This window comes from Hemiscyllium ocellatum, chromosome 23 (assembly GCF_020745735.1).
Source record: "Hemiscyllium ocellatum isolate sHemOce1 chromosome 23, sHemOce1.pat.X.cur, whole genome shotgun sequence".
In the NCBI taxonomy this organism is placed as follows: Eukaryota; Metazoa; Chordata; class Chondrichthyes; order Orectolobiformes; family Hemiscylliidae; genus Hemiscyllium; species Hemiscyllium ocellatum.
Genome location: NC_083423.1, coordinates 13,499,369 through 13,520,660, shown reverse-complemented (window position 1 = coordinate 13,520,660; position 21,292 = coordinate 13,499,369). Strand labels below are relative to the sequence as shown.

The following is a 21,292-nucleotide window of genomic DNA, read 5'->3' as shown; positions in this document are numbered from 1 at the left end:
CATCAAATGAATGATGTCAGTATAGTACTTACTGAGTAAGAGATAATGACACTGAGGGCAATAAAGCATAGGACTCCTAAGTGTGGCATTTAAAAACTATTCAGACAGAATTTCGGCCAGGGGAAGGACACACATCTAATTAAAAGCCGCATTACTAATGATGGTTTAACATCAGTCACACTCTTAATAGATTCATTACTGCCATACCTTGATGTTAATGTTTCTACAAGTTGATCTGTTTTAGCTTCAACCAATTGGAGAATATTATAGATCTTGAAACAAGTAATGTTAAATTAGATATGGGCAAATTCTAAGCTTTGAATGCAATAATGGGCCATAAATCAGTTGAAATAAAATGCACCACTCCCTTTTCTCCAATTCATTCACATAATACCACAGAAAAACACAACTGCGAAACACCTTTAGTGGTCTCTTTATGCTTCTCTTTAGCTAAATTGCTTAAGGCATCGAGGCAACCATGGGGCAACAGCTCTAAAGGTGCAAAATCCATGCTGTGTTGCATTGATCTCCAACGTATCAGAGTGATGGCACCCTGTAATGAAGGGATACTACACTCCCTCCCTATTCCTGAGTAAGCAAGCTTCGTCTTCAGCAAGCTTGCTTTGTGAGGCAGCCCATTTCTGCTTCCAACATAGTCAGCCACCTGCATTCAAAAAATTATGGTTTTATTTTCTGACAATGTAATGTATTTGTTAAAATTCTACAGCTAAAAAAATTAAAACAGCTTGAAATGGAAGGAAAGAAAATAAATTGTCTGTAAGACTTTCAAGAGACATGATAACTTTGATACTGGATTTACTTTTGCATTATGGCATTAATTAGAACAACAAACACTCAGGTTAGCTGGCACCTGCACAGAGAGGACACTAGTTTTTGCTTGATAATCTTGTAACTCAAACTTTATTCCCCACTCTCAGGTTCTCTGATTATCCAAACAGGTTTAAACAGCTGTACAGCTACTTTTCTAGTAGACACAGCATTACATAGAATGCAAAAAAACTTTACAGAACAGGCCATTTGGCTCAAAGCTTTATATTTACCAATCTTGCATTATTTGGTTAATTTCTGCCTCACGTACTTACCTGTCTGTTTAATGTAAAAGTAATATTGACCTCAACCACTCCACAGCCATGAATTTCAGAACTCTCACCACTTCATATTGGGTAACAGAAGCATTTTAAGGGCACTTACCTAACGGTATGAAATCTGAACTTGATTTGAAGAGTGCCTGAGCCAGTAACTGAAACTTGAGAATAAAGGTAACACATTAGTCATAAATGTATAATGCAAATGAAATTACTTCATCTTGTTGGAATACACAAGCTCATAATAAGTGGTAAAGCCAAACGCTACAAATTTATTTCTTCCCCCACTAATTTTGCCTGTCTGGAGTCTCTGCAGCATTTTCTCTTTTTACTTTATAATAAATGATCTTCTATTAGGAAAAGTAGCCAGAATTCAATACTAATATTATTTAGCTGTAGCTCCATGACTGGTTGTTTAAAAAGGGATGGAAGAAACATCATTTTAAAAGACAATCAATGCAATGTCGAAGAAAGCACAAACCCTGTTTGATCACAGTAAATGAAAGGCTGATTCAAGAAATGCACAGCAATAGAAAATCCTAGCAGTGGCCCAAAGTTTAGCTTACATATGTAATCTATACAAGGAAGACCAGGAAAGGAGGCATCAAGCAAGAGCCAGGTGCATCAAGGGAATGGAATGAAAGGAAGGAAAGAAAGCTGTGGACCAGTTATCCCAGGGCAACACTATAAACCTGATTACAAAATGGCACTGGCAAAATACGGAATCCAACCTCCACACCCATCCACCCTACTGCAAGGAAATGGTGCAGTGAGTAGCTGAGGTGTCAAGCAAGATTGCAAAACAAAACACAAATGCACAATAATAGTTGGTTCAAATTATTAGTGAATCAACAAGTACAAAGAGCAAACATCTCCAAATACACCAGGTGACATACAATTTAAACTTGTTCCACTTCCCAAGTGCAAATGCAGTGTTTAATTCCAACATTAGTCAATGAGTACCATAAATAACAAAATGTCCCATGGTGCGATTCTGTAGCTTCAAAGACAACTGGATTGGTGAATGGTATTAGTGGTCCAAGCTGTTTAGAACTACTTGCAAATACACAGAAACCAGTCTAGCACAGAAAGCACCATCTCCAGACAAAGCTGTCACACTTCGCAGATACACAGGACCTCACATCCTGTTGCAATGCACACTAACTGGTTCAGCAGTAAACCACAGTCTGCTGCCAATCCGAAGATTATGAAATGGGAGGCAATGCATACCCCAATAAAGTATATTCTGAATTTTCAATAGGAGACCACCATCATAATCACAACAGATTATACAGTGACTGCACAGTGTTAGAGCCAAGTAGCTGCAAGATAGATTTATACAGTGCCTCTAAAGTAACAAAATGTTCCAAGATACTTCACAGATCATGTCCAAACAAAATATAACAAGAAGTCACACAAGGACAGAGTTAGGAAGATGACTAAAGTTTGGCGAAAGCAAGAGGCTTTAGAAGGACATCTGAAAGGAAGGGAGAGAAACAGAGATATAGGAATTCTGGTGCTCAGGGCTGATACAGCCGTTAAAACAAAAGGGAGGCTAAAGAAGTCCACCTCTGATACAGCAGTAGCAACCACCTGTACCATTTGCAAAATGCACTGTGGAAATTCACCACGGCAGAAAGCACCTTCCAAATCCACAATCATTATTACCTAGAAAGACAAAGGCAGCAGATACACACGAACTCCACCTGCAAGCTCCCACTCCAAGTCACTCACCATTCTGACTTGGGAATAGATCAGTCCCTCAGTATCACTGGGTCAAAGTTCTGAACCAGTTCTCCCTAACCAGCACCGTGGTTGGACCTACAAAGACAGCAGCAGTTCTAGAAGGATTGCTATCTTCTGAGCAATTCAGGATGGTCAATAAATGCAGACCAAGCCAGCAAAGACACATCTCCTGAATCAAGTAAAAACTTACTGAGATATTGTAAGGCTAAGTCATGGAAAATATCTAAAATCCAGAATGAGAATTTGAAATTAAAACTTTGCAGATTCAATGCAGGCCAGCAAACATAGGAGTGCTGGGATACAAGATTTGTTGGAAGCAAGGACATTGGCAAGATAGTTCTGAAAGATCTCAAACGGAATAGTGCAGGCCAGGTAGAAATATACTGTAGTAACCCAAGACTTGACTATTCCGGACATGGGTAAGGTTGTTGGCACAAGTTGATCTACGTTACGTAGATGGAAATAGGTGGTTTAAATGACACTCTGGATACATGGTCAGAAGCACATCTCAATATCAAACAGGAATCCAAAATTGGCTGAACAAGACTGACTGCAGACTGCTGACAAGGAATGAAGTAGTGGAGACCAGTCTTCCTAATATTCTCCTGAGAGAAAGTCCCTGCTCACTCAATACTAAATGTAGTATTAATAATACAAGCAGTTTGGAAATTTAGAAACAGTCAATGCCCATAAATACAGACGCCCAAAACGTCAGTAATGCAAAGTCAAAAGAAAAAGTCAAATTAAAAATACATGGTAAACTGCAACAGAACACAACGAAAAGATAACTGGGGGCATTTATTTTGCCAAAGTTCATCAGAACTACCAAGGAGTCAACAATTCCAGCAACGAGGTCAATTACATGTGTTCAGGTTATTGCTATCTTTCTCTGAACGACACAGGTCCCTTAATAAGAAAGAGCATGTGGTATTAGGGACAGTGTCTTAGCGTTGATTAAGGAGTGGCTAACTATTAGAAAACAGAGTTGGGTTATAGCTTCAAGGCAGACAGAGGGCTGTTAGAAAGTTGGTCAGCCTTTTCAGGAATGGCAACCTATAACTAGTGTGGTGCCAAAGGGATTAGTGCTGGGGCCACAATTATTTAATGACATGCATAAGGAAAGTGAACATACTCTAACAAATTTTGCGAATAGCATAAAAAACAGGTGGTAAGGCAAATGTTGAGCATTACAGAGTCGACAGAGGGATATAGACGGTGAGTATGCAAAAACTTGGCAGGTGGAATATAATATGCAGAAATGTGAGGTCATGCACTTTGGCAGGAAGAACGGAGGAGCTGAATATTATTTAGATGGAGAAATATTGTAGAAAGCTATGAAATAGAGGGATTGGGGAATCCTTGCCTACAAATCACAACATCAAGCATCCAAGTTCAGAGGGTAAACAGGAAAGATAAATTGAATGTGGACCTTTATTTAAAAGGTGAATGAATTATAAAATTAGGGAGGTTTTGCTGAAACTATGCAAGGCACCAGCCAGACTACATCTGGAACAGTGCTGGATCTCTTATCTAAGGAAAAAGAGATACTGGCATTGGAGGTGGTCCAGAGACGGTACACTAGATCAATAGCCAGGTATGGAGGGATTGTCTTGTGAGGACAGGTTAAGTAGATCAGCCCTATATTCATTGGAATGAAGAAGAATGAGAGGCAACCTCATTGAAACATACAAGATTCTTCAAGGACTTAACAGGGTAGATGCAGACGGTTGTTCACCCTAATGGAGAATCTAATCTTATGTTTATCTTTCTAACTTTATTTCTTATATTAGGAATAACTAAGGTAATGTAATTTTCTCTTTATTTCTCTATTTTATATCTAACATTTGTCACTAGGATGGCTCTACATGGGGTGACATTGTAAACTTTTCATGGCACTCCTGTACTTCACTGCACGTGACAATAAACCTAATTCTAAAAGAGCAGAGGCATAAACTCAGAAAAAGGGGTCACGCGCATTTAACACAGAGATGAAATGGAATTTCTCCTCTTTGGGAATTCTACACCAGAGTGCTGTTGAAGCTGAGTCATTAAGCATATGCAAGGCTAAGATAAACAGGTTTTTAATCAGCAGGGGAATCAATAGTTATGCAAAAAAGGCAGGAAAGTGAAGCTCAACGTGCTCCTACATCTTATGGTTTTATTATTTCACCTCACAATAAAATTCAAGGTTATTTAAATATATTCTTTCATAATAAGCAGCCAGTTTAGAAATACAGCCAATTACAAACATCACTTTCATAACAATTTCATGTTAAGTCCCAAGATCCATGAAAATCTCTGATGTCTGAATAAACCAGGAATTCATATTATTAAGACCACTTTCAAAAGTAAATCAGTTTGATCACAAGAAAAGGTGTATTGGACATTTTAGACAGAAAACAATGTAGACTGGTCCCAGTGTCAATCAATTCTTTAGAACAATCTTGATCTCCATTACCTGATTTGATTCCACATGTTGATCACTGCATATGAAAACAAACTTTAGATATCAGCCCTAAATCCCATTTTAAACCTGTGTCATAGATTTTCAGTAGAATCTGAAAGCTTTTTTTTGTGATCGGCTAACAAATAGAACACATTGAGGTGCTTTCTACCAGACCTTGAACGGATGGCGAAAACTGTATTTTTGTCAGCAGAACCTTGGTAGGCAAGTTGACCAAAACACAACTACAAAACATCACCTTTCCCACGTTCTACAGCTGTTTGCCTATCATTGTTTCCTTTTCTGGGCCTTGTACCAATAATGCAAAACCTGACTTCCGATTGAACAAAACTGCTGATCGACAGAAGCCCTGTTGCCTCAACCAAGTGGTCATTCCTCGAGTCAAAACTTAGGCAGTAAAACGCTTGCTTCACAGCCAATCCCAGGTAGGTGTTCAAACACAGGTCCACAGACAGCCACTTTACACCAGGAATAATTGAATAGTAAAAAAAGTTTTGGCTGCCTTTCCCTCCTTCCTAAACAAGGTGCTTTAGAGGTTAAAAACCTGTCTTGCCCTTGCTCATCTAATTTTCCCCTCAGGTTGACATCAATAAATAAACTCTACAAATTGACTCTCAATTTTATTCAATCTCAAACAAAAGTTTTGCAAAAAGAAACATGGGTCCAAAGTCAACTTGCAGCCTCCAATCTTCCTTTCACCCACAAGTTCTATAAATCATCTTAAGCAGCAGCATCAAGACAAAGAGTGGGGCTGGTGATTGTAAAGTCAGTACACCTTACCTCTTTAGTTTCTTCAGGGTCTGAGTGATCCACAGTAACATACAAGTCATTCTGTAAATATTTTAAAGCACTTAAAGGATCTGCTCGAGCTTTTTCCTCAAACCTACAGTAGAGGATTTAAGTAAACATGTTAATCAACTTGTAGGACAAGAACAAAATACATTCCATTCCACTATACTTTGACAGAAGTATGAACAGTTATCCACAGCTCCAGTTACAAAGCTCAGTAGTTTTAGAATAATGGATGGAAACGTGATTTGGAAATCTGGCACTTTCAGGTGACGAGTAAAAGTTGTTCAATGGGAAAAGGACACTGTTACTGATTCTTGCAGTCAGTTGCATAGCTGCAATGTTAGAAGTTCAGGCATTCTCTCAAACTAGAGAGGGTCTGCAGCATATGGGAATCTAAGGGAGGGACAAACCAATGAATTGGACAGTCCTTGGAAATCAAAAGTTAAATTAAAAATCTGACTGCCAAGTTGATTTTTCCTTGAGAAATTAAACCATGTTTCAGTATATTTCCCAGTATCTCTTAAAAAAACTTCATAACAAAGAGGGTAACATGTATGGGTTGGATTATAATGAAATATGAGAACAGATGAAAAATGCATCTAACTCCTTTAGCTCTAAGTGTCAAATGTATCTGAATAAGAAATGGACACCAAGGTCAATGAAACACACCTTATGGTAATATTTTTCATCAAATGAGGCTGAACAACCAGGAAAAGCTGGAAACTAACAGGATGTTTAACAACCGAGCTTCTGGCACAGATCCACAGGAACAATCAACACTCAGGATAGTTTTGAGTGGCACGTAAGTTTTGTGCTCTATCGAAAGCAATTTTGGAGATTGCTCTTGTATACCTGTGTCTCCGGATGAGGTATCTGCAATGTCTCAGGAGGTAGTCCTTAGAAGGGCGGCAAAGCTTCAGTGACCAAAAGTCATCTAATCTCATCTTGGGTGAGCACGACTTCCCGGGATTCCCACCAAACAAGTAGTGAACCTGCTCTCGTAAATACAGGACTGCATTTATTACATGCAAAAAAAAGTAAACTTCTGATCAACATTCTAAAAACATACATTAAAGCTAAAATTATAGGGCAAATAATTCTGAGGCTGAAAGAAGTCTACAAACAGACTTCTCTATTTAGAGTTTGCTTTGAACATGCAGGTAGTGGGAGAGTGGTGATGAGTAAGGTTGACAGGTGTGTCCATTTAAACCAGATGATGGATATTCTGAAAATGCCTGGTTGTTTTCCGGATGTCCCCACTGCACAAGCGTGCAGGGCAATCATTAAGCAAGCAGGCAAGTATTTAATACAATGAGCAGACATCCACACAAGTATTAACTTCATGCATAAACTGCCATCTAATGCTGGAGAGTCCAAATTAACAAAATGTGGAAGAGTAAGAGAAGGAAAAGATCCATTTAAATAGAACGGAGAACACTTATTACTAATTATTCTTTCCCAAATCACTCAAATTAAGAAATAAATCTCTAGACTGCTACCTAGGTTTTTATTGATGTCGCTGATAATTAGTTGCTAAGCATTCCCTGATTTTTCATCCCACTGGAAATAACATATGTAGACGATCATAATTCTCACTTTATCCTCGGAACATTTCAGCACCAGGAGTTCAAAAACAGGATTTTATCTCAATGAACGGAAAATAATGAACTTCACTTATGGAATCAATCACTACCTAGCAGATTACAATTACTTTCAGTTATTTTGCACTGAAAAACAGGAATGCCACTGCAGACTCAAGATTGCTTCAAGGTTGAAACATTCAAGAGATTGAGATACTGTTTAGTTTAATACTGTCAATTTATTACATTCTGTAAGCTTATACAGAAACACAAATCAATATATGAATAACCACAGTTAATTTGAATCTTTCCTTACTAAAGTTTTGAGAATATACTATACTATATTTAAGGACTGCCTGGGGGAACTTTTAACTATTTGGACATTATCGACATTGAAGAGCATTTTTAACCATGTGATTCCTTTGAAATGTGTGCTGTGTTTTACTGCTGGTTATTAGAAATCAGGTAACTGGGAAGAAACTACTGAAACAAAGCATTCAAGGAGGCAGGAGATGGGGTTTATTGCATACTGAGGGAAAGAAAAACAGACTTGGCAAGGTCTGGGAGGGCTTCTGTGCTATGGTTGCCCAGCAATCACATTCTATCCTTCGTTTTCAGACCTCTCACCCACTGGGGCTTGTTTTTAAAAATGTTTTCGCCTTAAAAACTTTGCAATGACTCGTCTTTGTGCACAGTATGCCTGACTGTGGGATTAAGGGTAATTAGTTTTGAATTTAGGTGCTAATCAGTTTGCTACTTACTTCAAAGATAAGGTTCATTTGTAATAAAGCAATTGCTTTGAGTGGTTCATGTAACTCCAGTGAAAGTTAATTTTCTTCTGTACAGTTGTAGTAAAGAGAAGCAATTGGCCACCTTGATAATTTGGGCTTGATTTCAGTCCGTTATTTCCATCATGGGTATCACAAAAGTTAAGAAATCAAAATATTTCAAGATTCACAGTTTTCTTTAAGAGTCTTTTTAAAATAAATCTTGGATGAATACAAGACAGCTTCAGCTCCACTGACCTGCCCCTCATTATCAGAAAACAGAAATAAAGTTGAGCCGAATAAAATAACGAGGCAGCCAACGGCTTTCAAAGGTTATTCCAGACAGACAGGCACCTAAACAAAGTTGCAATCAAGCCAGACCAATACATCTTGGAGCATTCTCAACACTGGCCTATTTGATCCACTCACTTCCATTAAGGTCTTGATGAGCTATAACCAGATTGGTCCTTGAATTAGATGCCTGCAAATTGACTGATGTCCAAAAAAAGTCTAACCTGCATTATGAAAAATGATATTAATTTTTTGAGAAGTCAGGCAAGGCTAACTTGCATTCTTAGTCATCTGACTGTAATTGACAAAGAAAGCAACCACCATTCTTCCAAGGTTCCAGACCTTGGTTCAAACTCAAGGGTTAATGGAGCTTTGAAAATCGGACAATAACAATTTGCTGAGACAAGAAACTTCCACTGTATACGTACCGGCTACAAGGACTGTTGGTCCAACTAGAAATTCATACAAAAAAAAGTGTAATGGAGGAACAGTTTAGAGCACAATATTGAATGAAACCAGCGTCTGTCACATACACAGAATCTAACAGCAGAGAATCGCAGGTACTGACATGTTCAATGTTATATTACTTTGGCTGTTTTAAATATTTTTTTCATCCTAGGTCCAAAGGCTGTACAAGAGACAAAGACATAATAAAGCTGTCACTGCAGAGCTTCACAGCTGGCACTGAGCCATGGGATATTTCCAGAGTTCCAAGCCAGTTATGATCATGAAAGCTTTTTATTTTGTTGGGACTGTTTTAACACCATGCATTTGAAAACAGATGCAGCAAAAAGCGGATTCTGACAATTTGGACCATGCTGTCTAAAAGAGGCAAATACAATGTGGGGAAATAATACTATGCCAAGTCAGAATGCCCATTCAAGCTCCAACAATCTTGGATCAGCAGGAAATAGCTAACTTTGCCATTATTTGGAATGGTCTTACATACAGATGGTCAGAGACACGTTTGGTTGAAAGGCATGATGGTACTTCAGACAAACATAAGTGACTTTGAGGCACATCCTTCATTTCATGATTCACACAAGGTTATGGTTGAAGCAACATCTGCTGTGTTGGTAAGCTCAGCACTTATACTGAAAGAACTGAAAATTTGGTGAGAATATAGATGGGAAGAGCAACATTAGGGCCAATCTTGCAGAATTATGCAAAATCACTTAAGGCATTTCACCATCAGTCTGCCTTCCTTTGTACTCCATCTTTCTACGTGCAGCACTTCACATGGGCACTCAAGAGTGCTTTCAGAAAGTAGCTTCATCAACAAACTATTACCATAAGGCTTGAAGACAGGCATTTCAACCCCAGGAACAAAAACAAAGGCCAAATACCTCACCCTGAGGGCCACCTGTGATACTGCAGAAAAATCAAAAATCATTTACTCTGAGAAAGCCACCTATCAGAGATCAGTAACTTAATATTTATCAAGAGCAGCCACCACTTCCAGCAAACACCTCTACATTTTTTTTTAAACAGTCAAAATCTCTGTTGGCCAGAAACAACATATCAGGCTGTTCTTTAAACGTTAGACATGAAATACAATACAGTGAGACAATCTATACCAATCTACCATTTCTGGTAGTTTTGGAAGAAATTTCACAGTTGTGAAAAGTATTCGAAAAGCAGAAAGACAAAGTAATTATCTAAGAGATTATTCATTTTGCAAGGGCAAGAATTCCTATACTTCAAGGCCTGGGTGAACTCTTTGGATAATCTAGTGGCAATATGCACCTGACTGACAATCAATCCTTCATGTATAGACACAGCCATTGTTAAAAGAATGCATGGACTACTCTCTTCAAGTTGGGCAAATGCCCAATGTTTGGCGACTGGAATGAAGTATTGTTGGAGAACAGAGGGCAAGGGAGATCTCTGTCCACTCCAGCCTCCAAGGAAACTTACAAATAAGGTCTACAAAAAAATTACCAGCCATCCCCCATCCAAGCTTACTCTTACAGATGTTCCTTCCCAGCAATTCTGGTATGGGTCACAAGCTTATTGATAAAACCATATCAGGGACCTAGTTAAATCACTCTGATATTTTTATTAGACACTCAGCTGCTGAAGAACTCTCACTCTGCCTGAAGACCAAGGTCAGCCCAGTGGGAAGGGGGCACAGAACACACTAATACAGCACATAAGGCAACCACTCAATGCATTGTAAATCATCTTGGACTTTGATATGGCATCCAATCAGTTTCATTTTCCCGGAAATATTTCCCCTTCTAATTCTTTTCCAAAAGCTACAATTCAATCCGCATTCTTCCTTCCCAACAGTGCATTCAGAATCAGAATTCGCTACATAAAAACACTCCTGTTCCCTAGGTTCTTGTGCTAATTACCTTAAATCTGCCTCATCTGGTCACATACGCTCCTGCCAGTGGAACTGTTATCTCTTTATTTACCCATATGTCTCTAATTTAACCACGGTTTTCCTCCAACACGGAGTTAAAAATCAGCTTGACACTACCAGAATGATTTATGCTTTCAAAACAATATTAAGCTTTACTTTCTACTATATTTTCCTTTATTTTCATCTACAAATCACATTAATATCATCTTTGTGGTTCTCAGACCATCTAAACCCCGGAGAGTGAATTATAGCCAGATATTTCAACACCAGTTATCCACAATCTTATATTAACGTCATCTGCACACAATGGCTCAATGACCATACACAACAATGGTCTTTCAATAATGGGAGGTAACACAAGAGATGATGATGAAATACTTCAGCAGCAGAAAATAATATACAATGGTTACGCTGGGAGTTCTTGGACAGGTTAGTTATAAGTACCTAAACTATGCACTCAGCTGGACTGCAGTCCCTCCTTCAAGAATTCTAGCAATCACATAGATCTGATCCTGCAATTACTGAACAAAATCAACCTGCTTTACCTTTTCATATTATGTACAGCTGTACTCCTACAGTTCAAAATGGATAATGCTGCTCTATTAAATGCGATACCCCATTTTAAAGCCACACCTAATGTGATGCTGCTACATTGTGGAATGAATCAGATCCCCTCAAAATGTATTCAGATAGTCTAGATCCTAACTTTTCCTTCTTTTAAAGGCAAGTGTAAGGCATTGCGCTCCAGATACAATTGATCAAACTAATTGACATTAAGCAAAACACTAATTTTATACTACAGCTAAAATACAGGCAAACTAAAAGTAACTGTACCAAAATGCTTACCAAAGCAGATAATATATTAATTACTGCAAGTTAACTGTTCCAATAAAATATCTCAAACAGTCTTTGCAAAGACAAATTCAGTAAAGTAGATTGTCTCACATGCAATTCCAGCAGCAGGAAGAGAACCGCAGCTTTTAGCTGTAACAGAGAGAGGATTAAGAGCTTCCACATCCAGCTTCAAGACCCCAGCAACTGCAGAAAACTAAAATTAAGAACCTTGATTCTGTAAGAGCTTGACCCCACCCATTCCACTGTTTCTACTGTTCCAACTTTAAATAAAATCTCCAAGGCCTCAAGCTGTTTACTTGATTGGAAAGGAGTCACCTGCTAAGCACCTTTGCCTCAACCTTGCTTCATGCACCACCCTCTGCATGAAAATGTTTCCCCTCAGGTCCTTTTTAAATCTTTCCCCCCTCATTAAATTTATGCCCTCTAGTTTTGGACTCCACTCCCCAGAGAAAAGGCCTTCGCTATTCACCCTATCTATGCTCCTCAGGATTGTATAAACCTCTAAGGTCACCCGTCAACTTCCAATGCACTAGGGAAAATAGCCCCAGACTATTAACTGTCTCCCTTTCGCTCAAACCCTCCAACCCTGGCAACATCCTTGTCAATCTTTTCTGAACCCCTTCAAATTTCACAACCTTCCTAAAGCAAGGAGACCAGAATTGCATGCAGTATCCCAAAAGTGGCCTCAATGTCTTGTACAACTGCAATAATGACTTCCAAACTCCTATACTCAATGCACTCAGCAATAAAGGCAAGCATGCCAAACATCTTCACTATTCTGGCTACCTGTGACTCTACATTCAATGAAATATAAATCTACATTCCCCAGGACCTTATCATTAAGTGTATAAATTCTGCTTTGATGAGCCTTTCCAAATAGTAGCACCTCACATTTATCTAATTTTGACTCCATCTGCCATTTCTCAGCTCAAGGTGCCACTGTACTGAAGTAACTTGCTTGGCTGTCCACTACGCCACCAATTTTGGTGTAATCTGCAAACTTGCTAATCATACATCCAAATCATTTATATGAATGACAAAAAGCAGTGGACGCAGCATCGATCTTTGTGGCTCACCGCTCGCCTCAGACCTAGAGTCTGAAAAGCAACCCTTCTCCACCACCACTCTGTCTCATACCTGCAAGCCAGTTCTGTATCCAAATATTTTGTGTGAAGTAACCTTGCTAGCCAGTCTCTCATAAGGAACCTTGTCAAACGCCTCACTGAAGTCCATATAGATCACATCCACCACTCTGCCGTTATCTATCCTCTTCATTACTTCTTCAAAAAACTCAATTTAGTTAGTGAGACACTTTGTCATGCATAGAACCATGTTGACTATCCCTAATCAGTCCATGTCTTTCCAAATACATGTAAATCCTGTCCCTCAGGATCCCCTCCAACAACGTGTTCACCACTGATGTTAGACTCACCTGTTTATAGCTTCCTGGCTTTTCCTTATTACCTTTCTTAAATAGCTGCACCAAATTAGCCAACCTCCTGTCTTCCAGCACCTCACCTGTGACTACCAATGAGACAAATACCTCAGCACAGGGCACAGCAATCACTTCCAGGGTACACCTGCTCAGGTCCAGGGAATTTATTCACTGTGCGCTTTAAGGCTTGTAGCACCTCTTCCAATATAATATGGACATTTTGAAAGATGTTGCTATTTATTTCCCGAGGTTCTTTAGCTTCCAAACCCTAACACATTTTAAATGGTCTAACTACTTACTTAAATACTTTGTATTCTAGCCTCTAGTACCCTGTGCGGTAGAGAATTTCAGATATTCACTACCATCTGAGAGGAGAACATGCTTTCTTTCAGAGTTTTAAATGTTCTGCTTTAAACCATGTCCTGCTGATGGAAAAATCTTCTCAACATGTACCCTGTGAAGCCCCTTCACAATCCTGTATATTTCAATAGGATTACTGCATATTCTTCTCAAGACTATTGAATAAAGACCTAACTAGTTTAGCTGTTCTTGATATGTCGATCTCTTCACTTCAATCTGTTTTGAGCAGTTTCAAACACCAGTGGATCCTTTTGAAATACAGGAACCAAAACTGTAAACAGTACTTCAGGGTCACCTCACCAATACACTGTACAGTTGTGACAAGAGTTCCTGGTATTTGAAAGGCCAAAATTTAATTTGCGCCTTAATTACTTATTGTACCCACACGCTAACTTACTAAGTCTCTTACCTTTGAAGAGGTCTGGTGTGATTTCACTTTGCGGTAAGTGAATTAAGTTGTATTAACTTAAGAGGCATTGCAGTCTGCTCAAACACAATGTAGCCCTCACAGTGACTGCTGTTTTGTGGCTTCTGCTGGAATGCACCCAATAGAAAAAGGCCCCCTTGATGCATTGCGAACACACTGAACAGCAACAGGTGTTTTACTTTTATTGAAATAAGAGGGGACTGCTTCTATTCTAAGGAAATTTGATTTTGAGCTGGATTTCAAATTCTAGTTTTTCCCTGCTGAGTTATTATATCAGCCTTCGAACTGCTGACTCCAGTAAGAACAAAGCTAGCTGTGTGCAAACAGGTAAGCTGGGTTGATGAAAGAGATCAGCCCATTTAAAGAAGCTCTGTTTTGAAGGAGGTAAGTACTCAATTGTCCCTTTGCTAAGAAAAAGGTATTAGATGTCAATTATTTCTCGCATCATTCAAATGAGGAAAATAAAGAATTATTGCTCAGTTTCAAAAAAAAATCACAACTCAGTGTGGAAATGAGCCATATAAATCAGGAAATAGCAGGTTCAACTCTAATGCACTAATTAGTTTATTGATGTCAGCCATAGCTGCAGGGTTTTTAAGCTGGAAAGAGTGATGGGGAAGAAAAGAAAGGAAATAAAACTACTTAAAATTCGTGACAAATAAGGAAGTGCACACCAGTGTAGATGAAAGCTAAGAATGGCAGCACTCCCTGCTCATCCTGGATGTCTGCACTTACAATTAAAGCAGGTTCACTTCAACAAAGTACTGAATGCTGCCCAGCATCTTCACAGCCATATGCTGGCATCCATCAATCCTCCAGAAATGAAGCGCAAATTAAGAGAAAAAGATTGTCCGACAAGCTCCTTTTTCACATGACACTATCCTTTAAGAGTCAAGAACAGACCAAGATAAAATCAAGTATTTATCTACTTCAACATTAGTAAAAGGATAATGGGATAGTTTGTAGTCTGCAGTGTCTTTTCGATGCCACAATGATCTCACATATCATGACAGGGCACAGATTGCCAAGAAATTTAAACAGGCACAAGTTTACTTCCACACCGTCAGTGGCCGTTCTCTGGGATCATAACTGCTTTTATCAACTACATACATTCACATGTTCCTACCCACACAGGTCAAATAATTTGATAACCCTGAGTACAAAACTATTTCAACAAAACCAGTTCTGCACGGCAAACAACAAAACAGAAAATCAAACAACTCTATTTGAGCAGTACTTTCCTAGAATGCTATAACAACCAAAGTGTATATATAATGGCTTTCATATTCATTTCCATGCATTTCAAATTGAGGGTAGTCAAAAATGGGAAATCTAGAAAAAGGAAAATAAATTAATTGCCATTTTAACTGCTGCGCTGGAAAAGCCAACACATCTACTTCAAAATTAAACACTTTAAATACAGCCTTTTTACGATGCTTTTCATGTCTTCTTTTCTATTACCTGACAATTATCTTCATGTCTATTAATTTTCCATTGCCACATCTGATGAAGATCTAGTACAGAAAATAAGTCTTCGGATCTAAGATCCAGGATTTCCACATTTGTGGATGTAGGGCAAAGAATTTCACCAACAGCATTTCAAAAATATTTCATGATTTTTTTTTTGAAAGGTGACTAAGATGGTGGGGAAGTAACAGAAATTCATTTGCAAAAAACAGCCATTAAGCTGGTGTTAGAATCATAATTTTGAAGAAAAACTTCAAATTGGACAAGCATCTTGTTAAGTCTTTCATATTCCAAAAGGCACCTAAACAATTATATTGCTCACATAGCAGTACCTGAACAGTGCCATGACGGTAGTCGATTTCGGCACAAGTCCTCAAAATATGAGTGGAAAAATTAAGGGGGGAAGATTTTGCTCAGAACTCTGAGGAAGCAGATTTATTGGCTCAAGCGTGTTTTTTAACCCATTTCTAATAAGGTTATGATGATAGGATGCAAGTCAGCTTGCTCTTTGCTCACCAAAGTGATAGTTGCTTTCAAATAACCTGACTGTACACTGAAGGCAAATGTTCTGGGAGCAGATGACGATAAAGTCGGGAAAGAAAAAACAAATCCAAGAGTGAATGAGAACCAAAAATGTGAAGATACCTTATGCATATCATCATAGACAAGCTGATGAGCAAATCGCGGGCATGGCTCCTCTTCTTGAAGGCTCTTATTTGGATTATCTTTTATAGATTGATCGTTTTTGTAAACACAGGACCTATGCAACAGAGAAACATGTCATTACAACAATGTAGATTCAAGGGAAAAGAACATTTAGCTCAAGTGTGTTCTGCTTTTCAAGGTCATATGTAGCTCCACACACTTGCCCTTGCCCTGGATCCCTTAATTTTACATCACATGCTTCTCATCCAAGCGTTTCTCAATTGTTTTAGCATCAAACACCTTTTGCTATATTTTTCAGACTAAACTCTTAACCAGTAGAAATAGTTTCTCTCTAACTACCTTGTTAGTTGTTCATTTGATGCACTTCAATTAATCTCCATATGAAATCCCAAGTACACATCACTTTCTCTCTTTTCATCAGAAAACAATCAATTTAGTTGAACATTATTTGACTTCACACAACCACACTAGCTTTACTTAATTAACGCACAGAGATAAAAGTGAGTTAGGTTTTATCCCAACATTTTGATAATTTTAATTAAGTTAACCATTTAAACTCGAGAGAATACAACTCAGAAAGGAATGCTATGGGTATTTTTCTAGATGGAAATAATTGCCCCCATTGTAATAACTGCATACAAGCATTAAAAACAGAAAACAATGGAAATATTCTGCAGGCCTCACAGCACCGACACTTTCCAAACGGATCTGGACAAACTATGAAGTTTGGAAAAAAAGGCAGGGCTAGGGACAAAGAGCCGGAGTAGAAGTGAGTTGCATTATATTGAATAATAGAAGGGTTAGACATGGATTCAATGGGCTAAGGATTTTCTTCTATGACATACAGGCAATACATTTTGAAACACAGTGTGCGCTTCTGAAACAGTACTCATTTCAGAATCTGATACACCCCTCAATGCATCAAGATCAGAGTAATGACTGTAATCTCACTCTTAGCTGGAGATGCCAGTCAAATATGCACAGCAATCATGAATATGTGGATCAAGAAAATCAGAATATACTTTCTGACTTGGAGGACTGAAATTCAGTAGAGTGCTTTAAATTACACCATGTCAGAAAATGAAACCATATTCACTTAAAACATAGTACCAATGTTTAGTGAAAACAAATTTACAATACAGAATGAGGCCATCCAGTCCACTATTTCCATCCAAGCCAAAAAAAGAGTTACATTCTAATTTTGCATTTCTTGGTTAATAGTGCTTACAGTCACGGCACTTCAAGTGCATAGTCAAGTATAGTTAAGCATAAATAAGGTCTCCGCCTCTCCCACCTTTTCAGACAGTTAGTTCCAGGTGAGACAATGTGGAATATTTCCTAGTTGCGGCAATTGTCAGTTTTAATGATAGTGTCAAAGGGCAACATGAAGCAAAAGCTGGACAGCCCCCTCCTATGTGCTTCTGTATCTAAACTACAGTTCACCCCATTCATTGTTCTTGTGTACCATACCTATACAATGAGCTGACAGCTAAATAAACTCGAAACTCTAACGTACTAATTTTACAGGTTTAAAAAAATGCAAACATGAACAAGTATCATAGAATAGCAAGACTACAATTTCAAACCTTCCGGTTTGTGGAAGCAATTGTCTTTGTTATAATGCCATTAATTCAATGATACTTTCCAGCATCATAGTGAACAAGCACAAAATGATGCTGTGCAAAGGTACTTCAGGCAAAATTTATATGAAAGACAGTCAAACTACTTATTAATTATCTAGAAACTAGTAATCTGAGATAACAAAAGATGCAGTTGCTCACAGTTTGACTACCTTGGGAAACAAAAAGGAAACATTCAAGTGCACAAAAATTGATGGAAAATAATGAAACAAAAATTCCAACGTCATGTAAGTACCGTTTTGATTTCTTCCTTGAACATACAGTACAAAAGTCAGCACATACACACAGTGGGCTGAATTATTTCTTCTTGAGCTAAATTAGTCTATAACTCTATAGTAACATTTAAGGGCTCTGCAGGCTTTTAGAAAACAAGCAAAGTATGTTATGGACCAGACCAAATCCCTCAAAATAACCTAACTTTATTCATACACTATAGTTAAAATACTACAAAAGGAAGAAAGAAATTTTAATGGAAAACTCAACAGAATAATAGATTATTTAATACTAAACAGTAACTGTTCCAATATTGAGCATTCCTTAAACACACCCCTGGCAAAGGCAAATTCAGTAAAATAGATGGTCTCAGGCAATTTTACAGTCTATGAGGAAAAAGTATCAAGAGAAAGCTCAGACAGACTGCCACAGGGAGAGAATTACAGCAGCTACTAGACCTCAGCAACTGCCACCAAAAAACTAAAACTAAAGATCCCGGCCCCTGGGAATTTGACCTCACCCCACCCCACTCAGGCTGCTTCTATTGTTCCAACGTTTTAAAAAAAAACAAGGCCTCACAAGCTGTTTATTTTCTGAGCTTAGTAGCAGGCCGATTGACACACCTGATCTCAATCTATAAATAAGGACAATAACGAGAAGTCACGTTTTCAAGGTGAGAGGTGGAAAGTTTAAGGGGCATACACATGGCAAGCACTTCACACAGAGGGTGGTGGGAATTTGGAACGCGTTGCCAGCAGAGGTGGTAGAGGCAGTCACGGTATATTCATTTAAGATGCGCCTGGATAAATACATGAGTAGGTGGAGAATAGAGGGATACAGATGCTTAGGAATTGGGGGACAGGTTTAGACAGTACATTTGGATTGGCTCTGGCTTAGAGGGCCAAAGGGCCTGTTCCTGGGCTGTAAATTTTCTTTGTTCTTTGACAAAATACACTTATTAAAGCCATAGTATCATCACAAGAGCAAAACAAAAATAAGTGCCCGAGTGTGCTAAGCAGTACAAAACCATTGGATAACATGGAAGAGGTCGTGGTTAGCACTTCGGGTAATTTTTTATGCTTTAGCACTTACCAGTTATTCCGAGCGATATCATAAATCCAAAAAGAATTCCGAACATTCTCTTCCCGCTTGTCTTTATCTTTACTGAGACCCGACAGGACATGAATCTCATTTAGTTCTGGGTCAATTGTAGCTCGTTGAGTGAAACCTGTCATTGGAACTAAAGAGTGCAAAAACTCAAAAAGGATGTATTTCAAAGCAAACGTTTAGAGAAGTACCAAAATGCTTTCAGAGGCAGTATTTGAATAATGCTTTACTCCCATCTTGTGACTACTTCAGACTTTAAGCAGCCAAAACAGGGGCTGAAGTAGATGATTCAGCCCCTCAAGCCAACACCACCATTCAATAATAATATGTTTGTGCTTCAAATTCCACATTCCCAATAATCTAATATCTTTAACAAACAGGAATCTATCTATCTATCTATCTATATTCACGCTAAAAATATTCAATGACACGTCTTCCACTGCCTCAAGTCTGGTGAAAAAAATTAACAGATGGTAAAATATTCCAATGCTCTCTTTTCAGGAACTTTAAATCAAGTGAGGATAAACTTAAAGATATTTTTACTATAAATAACACTGACCAACTCAATACTCTACCTTCTCAAATGTTGTAACTAATAGAGGAGAATCGGTGTGGTGACGTATCTTGGAACAAAGTGGGATGCCCTTGGGTCTGTGCACATGTGAGTGGATGTAATGGAGAATGACTGTATTCATGAGGGAGAGAAAGCACACTCCAGGGAGCTTTGTGTACACCCTGCCCTGTACTTTTAAATGCTGCTTATTTGTAAAATCTGACGACACTAATATCTGAAGAAGGATTTGTTTCCCAAAAGTCCAACTGATCTATACTCTTGTATCAGACATTGTTAGGTTTTTTCCAACAATTTCTGTTGCACTCTTTACTTACTGCAACAGTCAGTCACTTGGGTAAACACTCGATCCTAGTGCACTCATATTCAATGAAACTCATCAGTTTAAATATATTAAAATGAATGGTTCTTATAAAAAGATGTTATACTCGTTAGATTGTACAGTTGACAAGTAGCTTCCAAATATATTTTCTAATAGTGTTGGGACTTGTAAGATGGCATTGGTGGTACTTGCAATAACTTGTGCATGAAGCAGCCTAATTAGTTTGAAATGAAATGAAGAGTAGCTGGGAAAATAGACTTTAAACACACTCCATGAGAAGAAATTGCACAACTTACAGAAGTACTCTTACAAGGTAAGATCTCCAGTCATCAAATTTAAACAGAGAAGCTCAGCAGATCTGGCAGGACTCTGGTTTCTCACTCCACAGATGCTGCCAGACATGCTGAATTTCTCGAGCTTTTGCTGTTTTTATTTCAGATTTCCAGCATAGTGCATTTTGCTTCCATTCTTCAGATCTTGAGCTAGTTCAGAAGAACACCAGGAATGTATATCATTATAAAGTTTTAGTTTGGTTTATTTCCTTTCAAAATTAATTTCTTATAATTATGAAGCAGGATGTCCAACCAATAAGGTCAATGATCATCAAGATAAAAATCAACAAGAATCGAATGAAAACAGTGAGAATGAAACTGTATGAGACTTGGGTAAAAGCACATTTTAAGCATTGTGTTAAGATCCATTGAAGACGAAAGTAATGTAACAAATTACCTTAGCACAAAGAACTGAATCAGGAATTTAAACAAATGGACACTTTAGGACAAAGGCAGTGAAAATCCAGAAATAATAAACAATGGTAGCTGTATACCATAACTGAAGGCAAGAAAAAGGATAGATTTTTCGTAATAAAAGTGTTAAAATGCAGTTAACGGCTTTGTTCAATGTAAATGGATGATGCAAATGAAAATCCAGGTGGTTAGCAAACCCCTTACTACGGAGTTGATCGACAGTTGCAAAAAGACACCCCAGGATTTCTAAAGCAAACTGAGAAAAATTACAAAAATAGAAACCAAAAGAACTGTGGATGCTTAAAATCAAACAAAAACACAAACTGCTAGAAAAATAAACAGCAGGTCTGGCAGCATCGGTGGAAAGAA

General features: G+C 38.2%; 1 protein-coding gene across 2 annotated transcripts in view; it reads right to left on the bottom strand.

The window, feature by feature from the left end:
* Positions 1 to 21,292, bottom strand: part of mkln1 (muskelin 1, intracellular mediator containing kelch motifs) — a 126,820-nt gene that overhangs the window by 8,522 nt on the left and 97,006 nt on the right. For both annotated transcript variants that reach the window (XM_060842700.1, XM_060842701.1), the window contains exons 13-17: positions 19,270 to 19,417; positions 16,304 to 16,418; positions 6,961 to 7,100; positions 6,097 to 6,199; positions 1,213 to 1,267 (exon numbers count right to left, since the gene is read on the bottom strand). In XM_060842700.1, the coding sequence (XP_060698683.1) occupies positions 1,213 to 1,267; positions 6,097 to 6,199; positions 6,961 to 7,100; positions 16,304 to 16,418; positions 19,270 to 19,417 (561 nt within the window). The remainder of the gene's footprint in view (positions 1 to 1,212; positions 1,268 to 6,096; positions 6,200 to 6,960; positions 7,101 to 16,303; positions 16,419 to 19,269; positions 19,418 to 21,292) is intronic.